The sequence below is a fragment of the Dendrobates tinctorius genome, unplaced genomic scaffold, assembly GCF_039654945.1.
Source record: "Dendrobates tinctorius isolate UK_male_01 unplaced genomic scaffold, ASM3965494v1 ptg000021l, whole genome shotgun sequence".
Lineage (NCBI taxonomy): Eukaryota > Metazoa > Chordata > Amphibia > Anura > Dendrobatidae > Dendrobates > Dendrobates tinctorius.
This window is the reverse complement of record NW_027361689.1, coordinates 2,109,690-2,131,081: the sequence shown is the minus strand read 5'-3', so window position 1 is coordinate 2,131,081 and position 21,392 is coordinate 2,109,690. Positions and strand designations below refer to the sequence as shown.

Sequence of the window (21,392 nt, the reverse complement as noted above, 5' to 3'; positions counted from 1 at the left end):
TTTACCAGAGCCCACAACAGAGAGGTGGATTGAAATTGCTGACAAGTTTCAACAGATATGTCAGTTTCCCAACTGCTTGGGCGCTGTGGACGGGAAACATATCCGCATTGTACAGCCAGCCGGATCGGGATCGGAATATTTCAATTACAAGAAATATTTTTCAATTGTCCTCATGGCCATCGCTGACGCGGAATACAAATTTATTGCGGTTGATATTGGGGCCTATGGCCGCTCCAATGACTCTCAAGTTTTCAAACTGTCTGCCATGGGGCGTAAACTGTATGGAAACACCTTCCAGTTCCCACCCCCTAGACCGCTGCCGCAAACATCTGGTCCACCTATGCCATTTGTCTGTGTAGGGGATGAAGCCTTCCAGCTGTCAGAACACCTTTTGAAACCGTACTCTAGCAGAGGATTGACAAGACCAAAACGCATTTTTAATTACCGCCTCACAAGAGCAAGAAGAATGGTTGAATGTACCTTTGGTATTCTGACAGCCAAATGGCGGGTCCTATTGACTGCGATCAACCTCAAGACAGATACTGTGGACGAGGTGATCAAAGCTTGCGTGGTACTCCACAATTGTGTTATCTGCAAGGAACCCATTTCCATTGAGGACACCTCTGAAGAAACCACCTTGCAAGATTACCAGGTCATTACCACTAGAAGTTCTGTGACGGTTTCAGTAATGAGGGACAATTTTGCACTATACTTTATGTCACCTCAAGGCAGAGTACACTGGCAGGATGACAGAGTGTGAAAGATTTGTGCCCTAACCAAACTTGTGTACCTTCTGTACCAACAGTATATACCTTTGCCAACCAAAGTTGGCTATCTTGTCATGGTCTCTATTTTTAGCTTTAGGCCACAGGTGTGTACCTGGTTGTGTTTTATGCAAAGTATTTCACCTTGTAACAAAAGTTGTGTACATTGTTAGGAAATCACCAACAATAAACACAACTTTTTAGGTGAACTACTTTGCTTCAAACACAACCAGGAACACAACTGTGGCAAAAAGCTAAAATTTACCCACAGTTATATACCTGGTTTTGAATACCTTTTTACCTTTTAAATACCCTGTATTTAACCTTTTTTTTAAACATATTTCGCCGCAGAAAGAAATGACAGACAACCATTGTAAAACGATAATTTAACTTATATTTAAAATATTTTTTTTTTGTAAAATGTTTTTAAAGTTAAAAAAACTTTTTTAATTAAGGTTTGAAACCAACCAAATGGACATTTTTATTACAAAAAAACATTATAACTCGGTGTAGTGTGGGGTGGAAATACTGCTGGAGGGGCTGCGGGACACTTCGACAATGGGAGTGTGGAGAGAGGACTGGGATCGTGGTGGGGAAGGAACAGTTAGAGGTGATGGTGTGGAAAAAGCTACAGAATGGGTGGACATGTGGGAGGCAGAAGAGGTGGTGGGCGGTGGAGTGGAGGGTTGGGCAGGGACTGTAGGAGCAGATGATGTTGATGGAAAGTTGTATGGGGAAGGAGTTTGGTACGGGGAAGGAGTTTGGTACGGGGCAGGTTGCTGGAAGTGGGGAGATGTCTGGTACTGGGGAGGTTGCTGGTACTGGGGAGGTTGCTGGTACTGGTGTGGTTGCTGGTATGTAATAGGAGGGGGAGGATGGAAAGTGGCTGGAGGGGGTGCAGATGTAATAGGAGGGGGAGGATGGAAAGTGGCTGGAGGGGGTGCAGGTGGAGGAACTACTGTGGTGGGAGGTGGAGGTTGGGAGGTAACCTGCTGTAGAGCACCGTGGCACGAATGCATTACATGCATCTGCTGGGTAGGAGATAGTGTTGCCATGCGCTCCACAACAGACCTGAAAAAGGTGTGGTTTGGCAAAGATCTTCCTTCTGAATGCATGGTTTGCAGAAGTGTCTTCACCTCCAGAATGCTGGAGTTGATCTGCTGAAAGCCTGCGGAGATTTGCTCTGACAAGACTTTTAGACAGTTCTGGAAAGATGCATTCAGATGCAAGAACTCTGGCGCATAACTCTTTTCCTGACCCCTCTGCCGCTGCCGCCCAGTACCCGCAGGTGTACTAGAGGTGGCAGGGGCAGAAGGGTGAGGTAAAGGGAAAGCGATCTCCTCACCAGCAGCTTCATGTAATGTAGGCGGCCACGATGCTCCTGTGCTGGTGGATGGGACAGATGGGTCGAATGTGTGGGAAGGCTGGGAAGGTGCAGATGTACCGGGGCGGTCGAAGTGTCCCTCGGTGACGGTCTCCTCAGGGATCGCCTCAGAAGGGTCCAATCGTGCAGGCTCCCGAGTGCTGCTCACCGTGCTGTGGAATAAAGAGAAAAAAAAACAATTAAAATAGTGACATGGTATGGCCCTGGCTGAAAAAAAAAAGTTACATCTAAACATTTTTTTGTCACATGTGGTGTGTAATATTTACCTTCTGGTGAGCATTGTTTCCCGGAGGAACGACAGGGCTTGTGCGTACTTGTACTTGCTCCTGCGTCCTCCAGATCCACTCGGGGCCCGCATCTCTTTATTGAACTCCTTCTTAAAACGATCCCTCACAGACCGCCACCGCTTCACAATTCTCTCCCCTGAAACGAGAAAGGACAAAGTGGTTAGTATACAACATCAGTGTTTCCCAAACTCCAGTCCTCATGGTCCCCAGGGGTCATGTTTTCAGGATTTCCAAAGTAAATAGAAATCCTGAACACATGATCCGTGGGGACCACGAGGACTGGAGTTCGGGAAACACTGGTTTAAATCAAGCAACCGTTACTGTATATACTTTCGCTCTTTAATCTGGGCCCGAGCTTCGAGGTCCTCCCAGCGGTCCACAAGGAGCGAACAGATTTCCTCCCAGAGTCGTCGGGTAACGATAAGGTCAGCGTGGCGGCGGTCAGCCATATTCCAGAGCGGCTCCCTTTCTCTGACGAGATCGATGAGGCGGTCCACATCAATCCCTCCATCCTCACCGTCAGAGTCGGGAGCACGCTGTGAAGCCTGTTAAAGAAAAAGACAAAAATAACATAATTAGCCTCCACAAAAGAAATGAAATAAAAAGTGCAAAAAAAACAAAGCAAAAATATTTATACTTACACGCTGGTGACCGCCGCGTTGCTGTCGCCGACGACCCCGGGAGGCACTGCAAGGACCTCTTGGCCGAGCACCAGATTGGGAAGACTAGAGAAGAAAACAAAAAATGTTATGTCTTTGGATGTAGGCATTTGTTTGCTGTGTGTGGTCTGCAGCACATTGTTTTCTATGTGTTGTGTGTAGTGTGATGTTGTGTTTCTGCGTTTGATGCAAAAAACTTACCAATTGTGAGCCCACTCCAGGTGTCTGTCCACCCCTTCCTTCTTCTTCTGGGAGCTCCTCTTCATCTTGTGATTCCTGTTTTGAAATAAAAGGCAATGAATAGACATATATTCCAGAGATGATGGATTTTGGAAATAAAAACTTACCGTCAAACGCTGACGATGCGAGGGAGGGTTCCCAGAAGAAGATGTGCTGTCTTCCTCATGGCCAGACTCCATGGCTGTGGATGGTGTTCCTGCTGCTGCCATTGCTGCTGCTGCTGCTGCATCTATTGGGCGGCTGTTGAATAAAGAGAAACAAAGGGCCAATGAATATCTTGATATTCCATAGCCCTAGTTTGGAGGAATGGGGGATTTGATAATTACCGTCTCTCATCTGCTGCTGGACTCCCCTCCCGTTGTTCAGCATGCTGCTCCATTTGGGGTGGTGCTGATGGTGCTGCTGCTGCAGATGTCTGCTGCCTTCTCCTGCTCCTGGTTCTTGGCTTGGGTGGCATGTTGGGTGTGGCTGAGGGTCACACTGTCTTGCTTTTATATATGTCTTGTGGGCAGAGCTACTGAGCATGCTCAGACCAAAAAAACCGGATTCGGCCACCGGATCCGGCTTTCGCCGGATCAGGCGCATTGCGGCGCTCATAGGCTTTCATTGTATGAAAAAGCCGGACACGCCGGATCCGGCGTGTCCGGCTTTTTCGCCGGAGACAAAAAACGTTACAGTAGCCGTTTTTTCCAGACGCCGGATCGCGTCACATTGTCGGATCCGGCGAAAATCGGATGAAACGCATGGCCATCCGGCTCGATCCGGCTCTAATGCAAGTCAATGGGGGGGAAACCGGATCCGGCATTGCATTTCGCCGGATCTGGTTTCTGTCAAAAGCGCCGGATCGCGCCTGACGGCGAAAACCTGATGTGTGAAAGAGGCCTAACACTGCAGATCTTAATTAGTTGATGCACCTAGCTAGCTCTGACTAAGAATTAGCAAATGGGCTCACCTTGTGTAATTCTACTAGGGATGCTGAGCAGAGCGGAGTGTGTTCAAGCTGGTGAGTGACCAGCCAAAATGTGAACTGTAGCTGGGAGAGAGACAAGCCAGAGTCTCTGAATGGAGGTTGCATGGGTCAGCTAGGAATGCTGAGCAGTCTGTGTGTTGGAGCTGCAGAGTAACGTGTGGAAGCTGCTGGAGCTCAGGGTGAAGGTGATACCAAGACTAAAAAGGACCGTACCTCTTCTGTGTGTAAAGTTTGCTTGAGGAGAAAAGACTAAAGTATATTCTGTTTGGGTGAGCCTACACTGATATTTATGTGTCTGCTGAATGTTTATTTGCTGTTATATCTTTATGCCCAGAAGAGGCTGTTTTTATTATGAATCCCTTGGAGTTTTATGATAGCAATAAAGCTGCACGTTTGAACCAAGCCGCATTGTCTGTGTGAATGCTACCGACTGCTTAGCATGAATCCCTACACATGTTATGAATACTTGTGGTTACAAGGACTACTCTCATACTATACGAAGTAACTTTTGGTTAAATTTTTTTTTTCTCTTGCCCTTCCTTCCTAAATTCAAGATATGTTCACATCTCATTCAGGATATGGATGTCATCATCTTGGAAGAATGGTGCCCTGTGCACTTGGGTTATTCTAAAAAGTGTATCAAAGGCGAATGTGTGATGGAAGCAGTGTAATCATGGGATTGGAAGGCTGGAGGATGTCAATCACCACTCGAGTGGGGTCCTCAATCAGTCCAGTGCATTTACCATGTGTCGAAGCTGCAATACTGATTCTTGAAGATCATAATGGCCTCCACCCTATAATAAACAACTCTGATACCATATTAAATGACTGCACCCTTCAAAGCATTCAAAACTACTGTCAAGAAGTTTAACCCTTTGTTTTTTTCAGAGGAATTAAGATGAAGTGGAATGAAAAAAACACACGTTTTGTTTTCCCTAAAATGTTAAGATGCAAATTTTTATTTTATATAAACCATGCAAATTTGTGGGGGCTTCTGGGATGGAAAAGAAAGCCCCACTCCTCACAGCCATCCAAATGCAGCCGTTACTATTGACCACAGCATTTAGAGGGTTCAGCAGTCAGGGGTGCTGACACTAGCCATTGCTGCAGGAACTTGGTTGTTAGCTAAAGGGAATTTGACACCCCCTGGATGATTTTGATCCATTATCTGTTGGCATACAGGTAATAGAATGGTTAAACCAGTCTTACCTGTATGTCTCATAGTTGCTGTGTAGATCTTGAGAAATTCACTTATAATGTTGTTTGCTAATGATTTCTTCCAGGCTCCAGGGCGCGCGATGCCCGGAAGAAATCCCGCCTTCTTCATTATAATGGTACTCCCCTACCATCAGCGTCGCACTGACCGGTTCGGCGCTGTAATCCCGTGCATGCGCGCGGTTACGTGAACCCTGTCCGCCCTCCTTTGGGCAGTGTCTGCATTGAGCTTCAGCTCTGGGATCTTCTGTAGCATGTCTTGTGGGTGTTCGACAGCTGCAACACATGCAGGGATTGCTAGCGAGACATGGAGTCGCGAGGACATGAACATATTATCGAGTGTGCCGAAGACACTCGGTAAGCACACGAGTGTACTCGGGTAACACCTTATATGAGCACGTTCACTAATCACTACAGCTGACTGTTACCAGTTGGCGGTGTGTCCCTGCACATTCTAGCGCTGTCTAATCAGTGCTGCTAATATCAGAATTATCAGTATTCCCCGAGGAAGCAAGTGATTACACATGCAAAACGCGCGTTGGGGCTCTCCTTAGGTCCTACAACCTCTTCTACTTATTAATGTGGGTAAGAGTGCAGTTCATCTATCACCCCCCTTTACTTTGCACTAGCCCTTTACTTCACACTGGCCCATTACATGATGATACCCTTGTCTGTCTTTGGTAGATCAAAACAATGCCTCTTTATTGATTATATTGATATACTACTAGTGTGGTCCACCAGGACACCTATATTTTCTTTGTCATCTTTTGTTTGTGGGTTTATCTATTGAGATGTTGTTCCATGTTGTTTTGTCTTAATAAAATAGTCATGTTTTTGTCGTTAACCTCCTATTTCCGTATTGCTTGATATATATCTCTGGAGTGACGACCATCCACACAATTTATATGGAGTTTTCTTTGTGTGTGGATTTGGCTTAATATGTGTCCAATTAATATATTGCTAATTAATATCAGAATGTGCCGGGACACACCTCTACGAAAAGGAGAAAGGTAACACCCAATTGTCAATTCATAAAAATTCAGGAGGAATAATAGAGGGAACAGCACACTGCAGAGATTTATGGAAACTTAGTTCAGCACTGTTATTTTATGGCAAATACAGACGTATCTGACATGGTGACAGGTCGTCTTTATCATGAAGCTGGAGCCCCTCATGGCATCACACAGAGCACGAAGGAGCTCGTAGTGTAGTGTTTTCTTATTGGTTTTGATTTATAAATGGGATCGAGTGGGCTCCTGGGCTTCTCTACCCCTTTGTAGTGACTGAATCTGACTTCACTTTGTGTAGCAGCAGATAGAACCTTTAAAAAACATTCTCGGTCTTATAAGGTGAATTTTAAAAACCTTTACGTATCGGTCTCTATTTCTTTTAGTGTCACTTGGGAACCATTGGGCGACGGGAAAAAAGTGATGTCTCTGGCGGATAATTACTTGATGATCTGGGATTTACAAGAAAGCTCTACAAAAGCTACGGTAAGTAAGCCTCGGAAAGCTGCATTTCTACCTTATTATTTGTCATGTTGATTGCGGGAGGCTAAGTGACAGCTAAACCTCATTCTCACATAACTTATTGTATATGGGAGCTGCCTAATACAAGCTCAAAAAGGGTAATCCAGGACTGTTTAATAATAATTTAGGGCAGGTAGTGGCTATCTACCTGCCTGTTGTAACCAGCGCCAGTCTCTGCCGCCACTGTACAGTCACAGTCTGCTAGTGCCAGCGATCCAGCGGCTTGCACTGGTGTCGCGTTGACAGAGCAGCGGCTTCTCTTCTGGCTTTCTCTGTTTACAGGACATGTCTACTGATTGACAGCCGATTCCCCACCGCCTAACTATGGGAAGTCAGCTGTCAATCAACATGGCGTCAGCAGTGACGCCCCATGGAGAGAGCAGTCCGGAAAAAGAAAAGCTGCTCTGTTGACGAGCAGCAACTGAATCTCGGCTCTGAGCCGGTGCGAGGAAGAGGAGGACTGTTCATTTGTAGGAACTACCTGCCTGTTTTTAGGCCCATAGTAAAAAAAAAATAGTCCTGAACGACTCCTTTAACCCATTTTCAACTGGGGTTTTTTTTGGCTTTTTTTGCGTTTTCATACTCAATTTCTAGGTCCAGAGCTTTAATATTTTTACATCAAGAAAACTCGTAATGCCCTGTATCACATGACCATATAAAGTAGTGAAAAACTGGAGAAAATGTATTTGCCTGGTGGAGCCAGTTCCTCAGGTTTTTTTGTTGTTGTTTTTAATTCCATTAATTGTTTGGTAAAAAATACCTTTATTCTTCAGGTCAATATGATTTGTGTTTTTTTTTTTTATAATGAGTCATTGTATAAAATAAAGAATTACAGTTATGAGACCTAGACCTATGATAACATTTTTTGGGGGTGCATACAACTTTATGATCACTTTTTATTCAAGGAAATTCAAATTATCAATTCTAGTTTATTTTTATGTATTTACATTTTGTTTAATTCCATCTTTAGAGTTCTGACGTTTATGGAAGTAACAATATTATGTTAGGGATTTAGAGAGTTTAATTGGAGCTACAGTCCGTACAGATCTCTGCAGTTACAGCCTGCTGCCAGCTCTATTTTACAGCGAGCACCTGCACCGGATGCGGCGTCCTGAATTGTGACAGACATAATTGTGAAGGGGTTAATGTCTGAATTACTTACTTTTTCACAAGGTCTGAATCCCAAATTTGCCCATGTCTTTACGGGTTTGTCCACATAGCTTTCTTGATGCATTTTTTAGGGGGGGTATGGAAAAAAGTAGTGTTTTACTGTAACAGCAATATTTATTTTTATTTTAATTGCCTCAGGTCAATTATTTTTTAATTTTTACATTAGTTTTTCTCCATTAAGAAAAATTGCCTAAATAATGAATTACACATTATTAACCACATCACAAACAAACAAATTTTAGCTGTGGTTTTTTGGTCATGCATTGCATTTTTCATTCAAAGACAAACTTATTATTTACGATTTACTATGTATTACTATACCTTTTAAAGGGGTTGTCCAAAACTAACATTTATTTTACTCCTAAAATTAAAAAGTCCCTATCATTCCATCTCTACTCTATGTAGCTTTTTTGTTTAATTCCTGTTTGATGATACTTTGTTTGAGAATCACAGTGCAGTGACAGTGCGCTCTCTCACCGGCTCTGATGATAAGTGCCGTACAAAAGAGCGCATTGTTATTAGTGTGCATTGGAGTTGAAAACCCAGCAAGCAGTAGCCAACCCTCAGTTGATGTTACTTGCAGTGGCGGGCTGATCTTTAAGTATTGCCGCTCCTTAGGAGCTTTGGTTCTATTCGGTCATCTTTTTTTTTTTTTACTGTGATTGTGTTTTTTAATTACTTTGTGTATTTGCTGGCTGTATGTTTTTTCTGCTTTGTAAGATCTAGTTGTTACTTGTCAGTGCACTTGTAGGTTGTGCGATCATTAGCCTGAACTACATTGGTCATTAATGAGTTATGTTATGGGTATTGAATATTAGAGGATAAGTTAGTGAATACTGTATGTGTTCTATATTTTGGAGCATTACCATATTTTTCAGACTATAAGACGCTCCGAAATAAGACGCACCTAGGTTTTAGAAGAGGAAATTAGAAAAAAAAATTGAAGCAAAAAATTTGGTCAATTCTGTACTTACCGTAATATCCCCCATCCTGGTATGCATGGCTCCCTTATCTCTATCCTGGTATGCAGGGCCCCAATCTCTGTCCTGGCATGCATGACCCCATCTTTATCATTGTTTTATTGGCTCCTCCCATCCTCCTGGTATGCAGGGCCCCATCCTTATCCTGGTATGCAGGGCCCTATCCTTATCCTGGTATGCATGGCCCCATCCTTATCCTTGTATGCATGGCCCCATCCTTATTCTTGTATGCATGGCCCCATCTGTGTCCTGGTATGCATGGCCCCATCTCTATCCTGGTATGCATGGCTCCCTTATCTCTATCCTGGTATGCAAGGCCCCAATCTCTGTCCTGGTAGGCATGACCCCATCCTTATCATTGTATGATTGGCTCCTCCCATCCTCATCCTGGTATGGAGGGCCCCATCCTTATCCTTGTATGCATGGCCCCACCTCTATCCTTGTATGCATGGCTCCTCCCATCCTCCTCCTGGTATGCAGGGCCCCATCTCTATCCTGGTATGCAGGGCCCCATCTCTATCCTGGTATGCAGGGCCCCATCTCTATCCTGGTATGCAGGGCCCCATCTCTATCCTGGTATGCATGGCACCATCCTTATCCTGGTATGATTGGCCCCATCCTTATCCTGGTATGCATGGCCCCATCCTTATACTGTTATGATTGGCCCCCTTCCCCATCCTGGATTACATGGCCCCCAGCAGAAAAAAAAAACCAAAGCATTCTTACCTTCCCTGCGTGCCCTCTCAACATCCTGTTCCATTTCCAGCAGCTGCTTTATGCTTGAAAGCAGCGCATGGCTTACAAGCTGCTGAGGACAGCTGCCGGAATACTCAGTGTTCTCCATGCTGGTATTCCTATGGGCATGGAATGCGGTGAATATTCATTTCTCTTTAGCAGTGGGCACAGTAGTTAGCCGCAGCAGCCAGCTCCTGCCTCCTGTGACTCGTTGCTCCGCCGCTGCTCCTCCACCTCCCCACCACAGCCAGATTAGGGACATCTGGACTGTAAGACGTACCCACCATTTTGCTCCACATTTTTGGAGGAAAAAAGTTTGTCTTATAGTCTGAAAAATACGGTATTTTGCGTTTTGTATCCATTTAGACGTGTCTCTGGAAGACACGGCCTGTGAAGCGTATTCTCACTGTGTACTTCTGTGAAGCTTGGCATTCATGAGAAATGACAATATCCTTACATATAGAAATTGAGAAAATATTTTTTTTTCCTCAGTGCATCTGAGATCATTTTTGGTGAGATTTCCTCATTAATTTTTCAAATAGACAAAAAAAATACTTTCATAGCAGAAGTGGAAACAGATTTGAAATAAAATTAGCATTTTATAGCAGTCTGTCTGCGAGATGAGTGAAATGTGTTTCCCCAGAGATGATGGAGCAGTCAGCTGGTCTGCAATGTGACAGTCACCACAGTATCTAATACAACCGCACTATCAGTCCCGGAATCCACCATATCAATCAGAATAAGAAGATTTCTGCATGTTAATTGGATTTTTCTTAAAGGGATTATCCGGGAATAGAAAAAAATAAAGGAAATTAACTTAGAAATCTGTTCCTAAATACCTTTTAATTAGCAAATCACACTTAATAATAATCTTTAATAATCTTTATTTTTATACAGTCATGGCCAAAAGTATTGACACCCCTGCAATTCTGTCAGATAATACTCAGTTTCTTCCTGAAAATGATTGCAATCACAAATTCTTTGGTATTATTATCTTCATTTAATTTGTCTTAAATGAAAAAACACAAAAGAGAATGAAGCAAAAAGCAAAACATTGATCATTTCACACAAAACTCCAAAAATGGGCCAGACAAAAGTATTGGCACCCTCAGCCTAATACTTGGTTGCACAACCTTTAGCCAAAATAACTGCGACCAACCGCTTCTGGTAACCATCAATGAGTTTCTTACAATGCTCTGCTGGAATTTTAGACCATTCTTCTTTGGCAAACTACTCCAGGTCCCTGATATTTGAAGGGTGCCTTCTCCAAACTGCCATTTTTAGATCTCTCCACAGGTGTTCTATGGGATTCAGGTCTGGACTCATTGCTGGCCACCTTAGATGTCTCCAGTGCTTTCTCTCAAACCATTTTCTAGTGCTTTTTGAAGTGTGTTTTGGGTCATTGTCCTGCTGGAAGACCCATGACCTCTGAGGGAGACCCTGCTTTCTCACACTGGGCCCTACATTATGCTGCAAAATTTGTTGGTAGTCTTCAGACTTCATAACGCCATGCACACGGTCAAGCAGTCCAGTGCCAGAGGCAGCAAAGCAACCCCAAAACATCTGGGAACGTCTGCCATGTTTGACTGTAGGGACCGTGTACTTTTCTTTGAATGCCTCTTTTTTTCTCCTGTAAACTCTATGTTGATGCTTTTGCCCTAAAAGCTCTACTTTTGTCTCATCTGACCAGAGAACATTCTTCCAAAACGTTTTAGGCTTTTTCAGGTAAGTTTTGGCAAACTCCAGCCTGGCTTTTTATGTATCGGGGTAAGAAGTGGAGTCTTCCTGGGTCTCCTACCATACAGTCCCTTTTCATTCAGACGCCGACGGATTGTACGGGTTGACATCGTTGTACCCTCGGACTGCAGGGCAGCTTGAACTTGTTTGGATGTTAGTGGAGGTTCTTTATCCAACATCCGCACAATCTTGCGTTGAAATCTCTTGTCAATTTTTCTTTTCCGGCCACATCTAGGGAGGTTAGCCACAGTGCCATGGGCTTTAAACTTCTTGATGACATTGCGCACGGTAGACACAGGAACATTCTGGTCTTTGGAGATGGACTTGTAGCCTTGAGATTGCTCATGCTTCCTCACAATTTGGTTTCTCAAGTCCTCAGACAGTTCTTTGGTCTTCTTTCTTTTCTCCATGCTCAATGTGGTACACACAAGGACACAGGACAGAGGTTGAGTCAACTTTAATCCATGTTAACTGGCTGCAAAGTGTGATTTAGTTATTGCCAACACCTGTTAGGTGCCACAGGTAAGTTACAGGTGCTGTTAATTACATAAATTAGAGAAGCATCACATGATTTTTCAAACAGTGCCGATACTTTTGTCCACCCTCTTTGTTATGTTTGGTGTGGAATTATATCCAATTTGACTTTAGGACAATTCTTTTTGTGTTTTTTCATTTAAGACAAATTAAATGAAAATAATAATACCAAAGAATTTGTGTTTGCAATCATTTTCAGGAAGAAACTGAGTATTATCTGACAGAATTGCAGGGGTGTCAATACTTTTGGCCATGACTGTATAGCGCTAACATTCCGCAGCGCTTTTTCCAGTTTGCACACATTATCATCACTGTCCCCGATGGGGCTCACAATCTAAATTCCCTATCTTTAGAGTGTGGGAGGAAACCGGAGTGCCCGGAGGAAACCCACGCAAACACGGGGAGAACATACAAACTCCTTGCAGATGTTGTCCTTGGTGGGATTGGCCTCAGCGCTAACCACTGAGCCACCATGCTGCCCATTAAACCACACTTGGTTTGTCAAGTCAAATAATGTTAGAAGGACCAGGGTCCATGAGCATGTGCAGTAGGAATGTTTAGGTAGATGCACTCTCAAAGTGCCCCATTCTGCCGATCAGTGCAGGTTTCAGCGTTCAGACCCCACCAAACAACCCCTTTAACAACTTGTAGGACATGTGATCTTATCTTAATTTTCTCTTGAGTTATATTCAACAGCAATAACTCACTAATCACTGGGGTTCTTCACCGATCTCAAGAATGGGGCTGTGCAGTGTTCTGAATACAGCAGCGGTCAAGCATGTTCACCATCTCTCCATCCATTGTCTATAGTACTATTAAAGATAACTGAGCGCTCTGCTCACCTGTCTCTGGCAGTTCCACAGACAATGAATAGAGCACTAGCCTATCTTATCTTAGGACAACCTAGAAAAAAACAAAAACAGAAGGAAAAGCCCAGATAATTATTTTAAAAGGAACTTGTCACTTGAAAAAACACATTTAACTTGCAGAAATGAAGTTAATCTACAGATTAATAGCGTTCTGCAGCTGCCCTGCTGCCGGGAAGAATTTAATTTTATTCTTCCCCGCAGCGTTCAATCATGGCGGTGGCACCAGCGTGGGTTCAGTCACCGCTCTGTTTATTGAGAATTACACAACTATATTTGTATGTTGCATCTTATTTTGTATATATTTTCAGCTCAAGCACTAATATAAGTAGAATTATGAAAAAATTTAGCTAGGTGGAGATTCTTGGATAGAGAAGTCACTTTTTGTATTTTATCAATCATGTGGATTTTTTAGCCTCCAATTTTTCTGTGTTAATTATTTCTGTAATTTCCGACAAACTATTGTTGTTAGTTAATAAATTTCAATATTTTAAATAAAAAATATTTTTTTGGTCACTTCTCTTATTTTTGTTTCCCAAGAATTACTGGGACATACAAAAATAGTTGTGTAATTCTTTGCTTTAAGAAGTGCTGCCCATAGTAATGGGTGATGATAATAGTTGAGGAAAAAAAAAAGCATATATAGAATGGGAGGAATAGGGCTAAGTGACAGCACATGTGAAAAAGACTTGGGTATACTAATAGATCACAGACTGAATATGAGTCAACAGTGTGATGCAGCAGCAAAAAAGGCAAATGCAATTCTAGGATGTATTAACAGAAGCATACAGTCTAGATCACGTGAAGTCATTATTTCCCTCTACTCCTCTTTGGTCAGACCTCATCTGGAATATTGTGTCCAGTTTTGGGCACCACATTTTAAAAAAGACATCAACAAACTGGAGCAAGTTCAGAAAAGAGCGACCAGAATGGTGACCGGTCTGCAAACCCTGTCTTATGAGGAAAGGTTGCAGGATTTGGGAATGTTTAGTTTGCAAAAGAGAAGACTGAGAGGAGACTTAATAGCTGTCTACAAATATCTAAAGGGCTGTCACATTGTAGAAGGATCAACTTTATTCTCATTTGCACAAGGAAAGACTAGAAGCAATGGGATGAAACTGAATGGGAAGAGATACAGATTAGATATTAGAAAAAGCTTTTTGACAGTTAGAGTGATCAATGAGTGGAACAGGCTGCCACGAGAAGTGGTGAGTTCTCCTTCAATGGAAGTCTTCAAACAGAGGCTGGACAGACATCTGACTGGAATGATTTAGCGAATCCTGCTTTGAGCAGGGGGTTGGACCAGATGGCCCAGGAGGTCCCTTCCAACTCTACGATTCTATGATTCTATGACTATTGTATGTATCTAACTCTGTGTATTGAGAGCAGTTGTCACAATACTGTAGCTGTGTTTGCTTCTCTGTCCCACAAGCTAGGAGGACCCTAAGATATCCCTGATCCCCGCATTACCCCTGAAGGCGGAGATGCTGGGGTCTCATACCTTGCTATGCTCCTTTATGCATGCTGATCTGGCTCCACCCCCACCGAAGGAGATATGGTACAGAAGAGTATAGGATAACACAATCCTGCCAGACTGGGAAAACAGGCAGGGGTGAAAGAAAACTACAGTCATAAAACACGCTCACAAAACAGTAGAACAGTAGGAGGGATAAGCTAAATGAGAATGAGGATTAGGATAGAACACACAATATGAAATCCATACAGATATCTCCTGAAACAATACCAACTGACCGCTAGTAATTCAGACTATTCTATCACCTGACCAGGAAGTTGCAGATCCCTAGTGTAAGTGGTGAGCTTACTTAATTGAGAGGAGTGGCCAAAACAGAACAGCTGAGACAATTGAGCTCCAGGAGCTAGAACTGATTAACCTTTGCAACAACAGAGCAAGATAGTCCTGCACTACTGAAAAGAATAGAATCGTAGAATTGGAAGGGACCTCCTGGGCCATCTGGTCCCACCCCCTGCTCAAAGCAGGAATCACTAAATCATCCCGGACATATGTCTGTCCAGCCTCTGTTAGAAGACTTCTATTGAAGGAAAACTCACCACCTCTCGTGGCAGCCTGTTCCACTCATTGATCACCCTCACTGTCAAAAAGTTTTTTCTAATATCTAATCTGTGTCTCCTCCCATTCAGTTTCGTCCCATTGCTTCTAGTCTTTCCTTGTGCAAATGAGAATAAAGATGATCCTTCTACAATGTGACAGCTCTTGAGATATTTGTAGACAGTGATTAAGTCTCCTCTCAGTCTTCTCTTCTGCAAGCTAAACATTCCCAAATCCTGCAACCTTTCCTCATAAGACAGGGTTTGCAGACCGGTCACCACTGTAGTCGCTCTTTTCTGAACTTGCTCCAGTTTGTTGATGTCTTTTTTAAAATGTGGCGCCCAAAACTGGACACAGTATTCCAGATGAGGTCTGACCAAAGCGGAGTAGAGGGCAATAATGACTTCACGTGATCTAGACTATATGCTTCAGTTAATACATCCTAGAATTGCATTTGCCTTTTTTGCTGCTGCATCACACTGTTGACTCATATTCAGTCTGTGATCTATTAGTATACCCAAGTCTTTTTCACATGTGCTGTTGCTTAGCCCTATTCCTCCCATTCTATATATGCTTTTTTCATTTTTATTGCCCAGATGTAGTACTTTGCATTTTTCCCTGTTAAAAACCATTCTGTTAGTTGCTGCCCACTGTTCCAGTTTTTTTATATCTTTTTGAATCCTCTCTCTCTCTTCTCTAGTATTAGCTATCCCTCCTAGCTTTGTGTCAAAAGCAAGTTTAATCAGTTTACCCTCAATTCCTTCATCTAAATCATTGATAAATATGTTGAACAATACAGGGCCCAGGACAGAGCCCTGTGGTACCCCACTTGACATTTTTCCAACTGAAGAAGGTGAAGCCAATCTAATACGTGCAGGGGTTTGTGTAACCAGATGCTGTGATCTTCTGGCCCCTTTCTGTCTCAGTACTACCATGACAGCGGCAGCTGTAACCGTGATCCGCGATACACAGAGCTGTAACTGAAGCCGCCTCAGCAACTCTGCCCTCGTGACTGAACACTGACGGGGGGGATAAAGTTAATTTCCTCCCGTTATGAGGTTCAAAGTGCCGGCGCTCAAATTTTCATTTTCTTTTACTCATCTCATTTCTATCAGAATTTGTAAATGTAAATGGCAAAATATGTTGCTATTTCATCATATTTTTGGCTATTTAGATTAGAGCAGTTTCATTGACAACACTGCATCTGACAGCATTGGACATGTCATCAGAATCTCTCCATTCAGACTTTGGGCTTTCTTGGAAGTAATATGTCAGCATAGAACTTGACCATGAACACGCTGCAAAAACGTACCCTTTCAGATGTTCAGGGCAGGTTTCTGTTTCTGAGTAAACTTACGTAAAAGTTTGTAGGATATAAATAATTATTGTTTTTTCTTGATTAAAATGTCAAGAGTAAAGGCGAATTATTGCTAATTCACATCACCATATTGTGCAAGATGGTGAATGGGACCATGGTGTAGGAAAACGGTGTGAGGGACACATCACTAAACTAGCTCTGCAAAGCCATTGTTCTCAGGATCCATGTGGATTCTAGAGGTCCAAACCCCAACAGTCATGAAGTGATGCCATTTTGATTTGTTATCATTTGTTCCCAACTATTGGCCCATTTAGGGAGAGCTGGTGTATTACCTACAAAGAAGTAAAATGCTCTGCGTGTGTGTGTTCTGTGTATGTAGCATATCATGTTAACAATCGTCCTATGTTCATAGAACATTCCTTGGCCTGGGTAAACGGGCAAGTCAATGAAGGCTAACCGGCTTTTATATGGCTGATTGGCTGTTCATTAATTGATTGTGTCGTATAAACACTCCATGATTTTGTTTGCATGGCTGTTTACAGCTTTTGTCAGAATATTGCAGCGTGTAGCGTACTTCTTGCCTCCAAAATATCAAAAACCTTAAAAGACTGGATTATTAGTCATTTGGGTCCTTCTGTTGACATTTGGAGCCATCGTATAATAGATGCGCCACAACGTTATGCAGTCAAATCTAAGATCTAAGGCTCTGCTCATCCTGGCGTCATGGCTTCTGTTTCGAATGGAAGCAATGACGTCCATGTGAATATGGTCTTAGATGTTACAAGTTTCGTTTGACTATGATTTCCCGAAGAAATTAAAGCTAGAAGATTTTCGAGAAACCACCTAAACAACCTTTGAAATGACCCCGAGGAATGTTTTCAATCCAAAACAGCGTGAAGCCAAATGTAAGCTTGTCGCTTTCCTAAAATAAATGAGTTTGTGAAAAAAAAAAACATAGAGGAAATAGCCGGTAACTGGGTCACAAGTTGGTAATCCAAGGACAACACTGGAGATGGTTCAGCAGTGTTTAAAGTGTACAAGTGACTCTATTCAGATACCCTGCAATTACATGGATCGTAATAGACGCTGAATGTCAGTCGTAGGTAGCTGTGGTTATCCATCACAGGCCCAAGCAAAGGTGAAGCCGTGGGCCATGTGTTGCCCTTTGGCTGTTCCCATGCGGACAAGAAAAAGCCATAGGGCTTTATGCAAAGGCGTGCCACACCACACGGCTGCCTGTTATGATTAGGTCACCGAGGAGGAGAGCAAGCCCAAGCGAAGCCACAGAAAGCCAGAGAGGTTGGTACCTAAGCGGATTGCAGACCCCTGATCCTATCCACACAAATAGCAGTAGCCGTGGAGCGTACCTACGATGATCCTAGATGCCTCGACACAGCCGGAGAGCTAAATAAGCCAAAAGCAAGAAAGGGGAAATCTAAACTGCCTCAGAACAGACCCCAAAGGAATAGATAGCCCCTAAACATATATTGTCGGTGAGACAAGATGAAAACACAAACGCAGGTAGGAAAATAGACTGAGCAAACGATGGGGCCCACACTAACTAGAAAGGACAGGAAAGGAAAGACACTGTCTGCAATCCCACAAAAAACCCTGCAAAAAATGTCCAACACGTCTGATAGAAAAATACTGAAGTCTCACGACTTCGCCCACTATATCAACACTCTGGTATATTCTGAAAACAGAGCAAAGAGAGGCCAATCTAATAAGGGACAAAAATAAACTGGCACAAGCAGTAATATATGGATGGAGATTCAGCACAGCCCCAGCCGGAGCTGGCTGACCACACAAAACTGAAATAGACAAAACCAGGTCAAATGTGAACAATAGCAAAAGAAAACTTAGCTGAGCATGCAGGGACTGAGCTGGAAACTGAGACCTCAGGAGGCCTCTGTTAATCATATCAGCTCCATTACCTCCAGTAACCACCAGAGGGAGCCCAGAAAGAGAACTCGCGACCCCTCTGTCAATATAACCAGGTCCACTACCTTCACTAGTAACCAGAGGTAAGCCAGAAAGCGAATTCACAACAACTGCCCCCCTGCCCGATGCCTCACTTTCACTGAAGCCGTCAGCTCCCTCTTCCATCATTGAGCCTGTGAGTGTTGAGCAGGAGTGATAACATTACCACATCGCGCCCGCAGTGCCTTAGTACACAACACTCACCAGAGTGTGGTGGAACAGGGTTAGGTGAGTAGGTGGTTTTTTTGTTTGCTTTCTTTCTACATCATTCTGCAGGGTGGGGGGACAGAATACTGTGCGGGAGGGGTGGACATCATGCTGCATGGTGGCTGTATGGAGTCATAATGTGTAAGGGAGCTGTGTAGGGACATTATTCTGCATGGGGGATGTGTGTTGACATAATACTGTGTAATAGGGCTTTGTAGGGATATCATTCTGATTGGGGGCTTTGTAGGGACATTATACTTTGTAGTGAGTCTCTGTGGGCATGTAATACTGTGTAAGGGGGCTGTGGGGAATATCATTCTGCATGAGGGCTGTGTGGGGACATATTACTGTGTTAGGGGGCTGTGTGGGGATATCATTGCGCATGGTGGCTGTGTGGGGACATAATACTGTGTAAGAGGGCTGTGGGGGATATCATTCTGCATGGGAGCTGTGTGGGGACATAATACTGTGTTAGGGGGCTGCGTGGGGATATCATTGCACATGGTGGCTGTGTGGGGACATAATACTGTGTAAGAGGGCTGTGTGGGGATATCATTGCGCATGGTGGCTGTATGGGGACATAATACTGTGTAAGAGGGCTGTGGGGGATATTATTCTGCATGGGAGCTGTGTGGGGACATAATACTGTGTAGTTAGCCTGTTTAGTGACTTCTTCCTGTGTAGGGTGCATCATACTGTTTGAGGGGCTATGTGGTGACATCATACTGTGTGTGGGGACATATTGCTTTGGGAACTGTTGGTCAAGCTACAATGACTGCATAACATGACTAAGCACCTGGAGCAGAATAATTTTACTACTTTATATAAACTTTCTAAAAAGTTGTAAATGATATGGTTTTGATTTGCTGCTTCAAGTAAGAATACTCGTTATAATAAGCCCTATCATAACATACAGTATATCACAAACGTGAGTGCACCCCTTACATTTTTGTAAAAATTGTATTTGCTCTTTTCATGGGATAACACTGAAGATCTGACACTTTGATACAGTGTAAATTTGGTGTGGCCTCTAAATAACTCAACACAGAGCCATTAATGTCTAAACCGCTGGAAACGAGAGTGGGTACACCTCTAATTAAAAATGGCAAAATTGGGCCCAGTGTGTCACTATTTTGTGTGGCCACTATTATTTTCAAGCACTGCCTTACCTCTCTTTGGCATGGAGATCACTAGAACTTCACAGGTGTCCACTGGAATCCTCTTCCTCTTCTTCATGACATCATCATGAAGCTGGTAGATGGTGGAGACCTTGTGCGCCTCCATTTTCAATTTGAGGATGCTCTACAGATGCTCAATAGGGTTTAGGTCTGGAGACCGTTCTTTAGCAAGGCAGGAGTCGTCTTGGAGGTGTGTTTGAGGTCTTTATCATGTTGTTATACTGCCCTGCTGCGGCCCAGTTTACAAAGGGAGGCAATCATCCTCTGCTTCAGTGTGTCACAGTATGTGTTAGCATTCACGAACTGTAGGTCCTCACAGCCATCAACACTCATGCAGCCCTAAACCATGACACTCCCACCATCATGCTTTGTACTCCTCACCTGATTGACGCCATGTCAACCAAATAAGTTGATCTTTGTCTCATCAGAGCACAGGGCGTGATTCCAGTAATCCATGTCCTTACTCTGCTTGTCTTCAGCAAACTGCAGGCTTTCGTGTGCATCAGATTTAGAAGAGGCTTACTTCTGGGATGAGAACCATGCAGACTAATTTGATGCAGTGAGCGGTGTATGGTCTGAGCACTGACTGGCTGACCACCACCCCTGTAACCTCTGCAACAATGCTGGCAGCACTCTTACATCTTTTTTGAAAAGACAACCTCTGGAAATGACGCGAGCATGTGAACCAACTCCTTTGGTCGACCATGACAAGGCCTGTTATGAGTGGAACTTGTCTTGTTACCCCTGTATGGTCTAGGCCACCGTGCTATACCTATAGTTTGAGGCTGTTGGCCATCTTATAATTGCTTAGGACATCTTTATGTACAGCACCAATTTTTTTTTTCAGATCCTCAGAGTGCTCTCTGCCATGAGGAGCCATGTTCAACCTCCAGTGATCAGTATGAGAGAGTGTGAGAGCCATAACACCAAATTTAACACACCTGATCCCCATTCACACCCCAGACCTTGTAACACTAATGCGTCACATGACACCGAGGAGGAAAGTGGCTAATTGGGCACATGCTGGCCATTTTTACCTAGGGGTGTACTCACTTTTGTTGCTAGCAGTTTAGGCATTAATTGTTGTGTGTAGAGTTATTTAGAGGGAACACCGAATTTTCTCTGTACTACAAGCTGTATACTGACCAGGGCTGTGGAGTCGGAGTCGTGGAGTCGGAGTTAGTTTTGGCTGGAGTCGGAGTCGGTAGAAATGTACCGACTCCGACTCCAGCTTTAAAAAAAAATGTATTAATATTTCATAATTGAACTTTCATATGAATTTTATAAATGTTACTCAAATATATATGTTCTATCAAACTATGAACAACAGTGATAAGCAGTTCTGCTGGAGATAGAGACATTTCTTACTTCTTGTGTGTCACTGTTCTCCACTGCCCTTATCTAATCTTATACTTGGTTAACCTCATGCTGCCCCAACCCCCCTACTTACAATGTATGAAACTGAAAGTGAAAATGTGTTGCAAATTCTAAGTAGTAAAGCTCCTCCTCTAGACTAGATCATACTAGGTGTGCGTCTTCCAAGCATCTCACAGCTGCCTGCTACTCAGAAG

General features: G+C 43.4%; 1 protein-coding gene and 1 long non-coding RNA gene across 2 annotated transcripts in view; one reads left to right on the top strand and one right to left on the bottom strand.

The window, feature by feature from the left end:
- Positions 1-21,392, top strand: part of EIPR1 (EARP complex and GARP complex interacting protein 1) — a 291,898-nt gene that overhangs the window by 152,607 nt on the left and 117,899 nt on the right. The window contains exon 5 of the mRNA XM_073568152.1: positions 6,913-7,012. Coding sequence (XP_073424253.1) covers positions 6,913-7,012 — 100 coding nt within the window. The remainder of the gene's footprint in view (positions 1-6,912; positions 7,013-21,392) is intronic.
- Positions 1-21,392, bottom strand: part of LOC141083766 (uncharacterized) — a 79,825-nt gene that overhangs the window by 22,506 nt on the left and 35,927 nt on the right. The gene's annotated exons all lie outside the window — the stretch shown is intronic.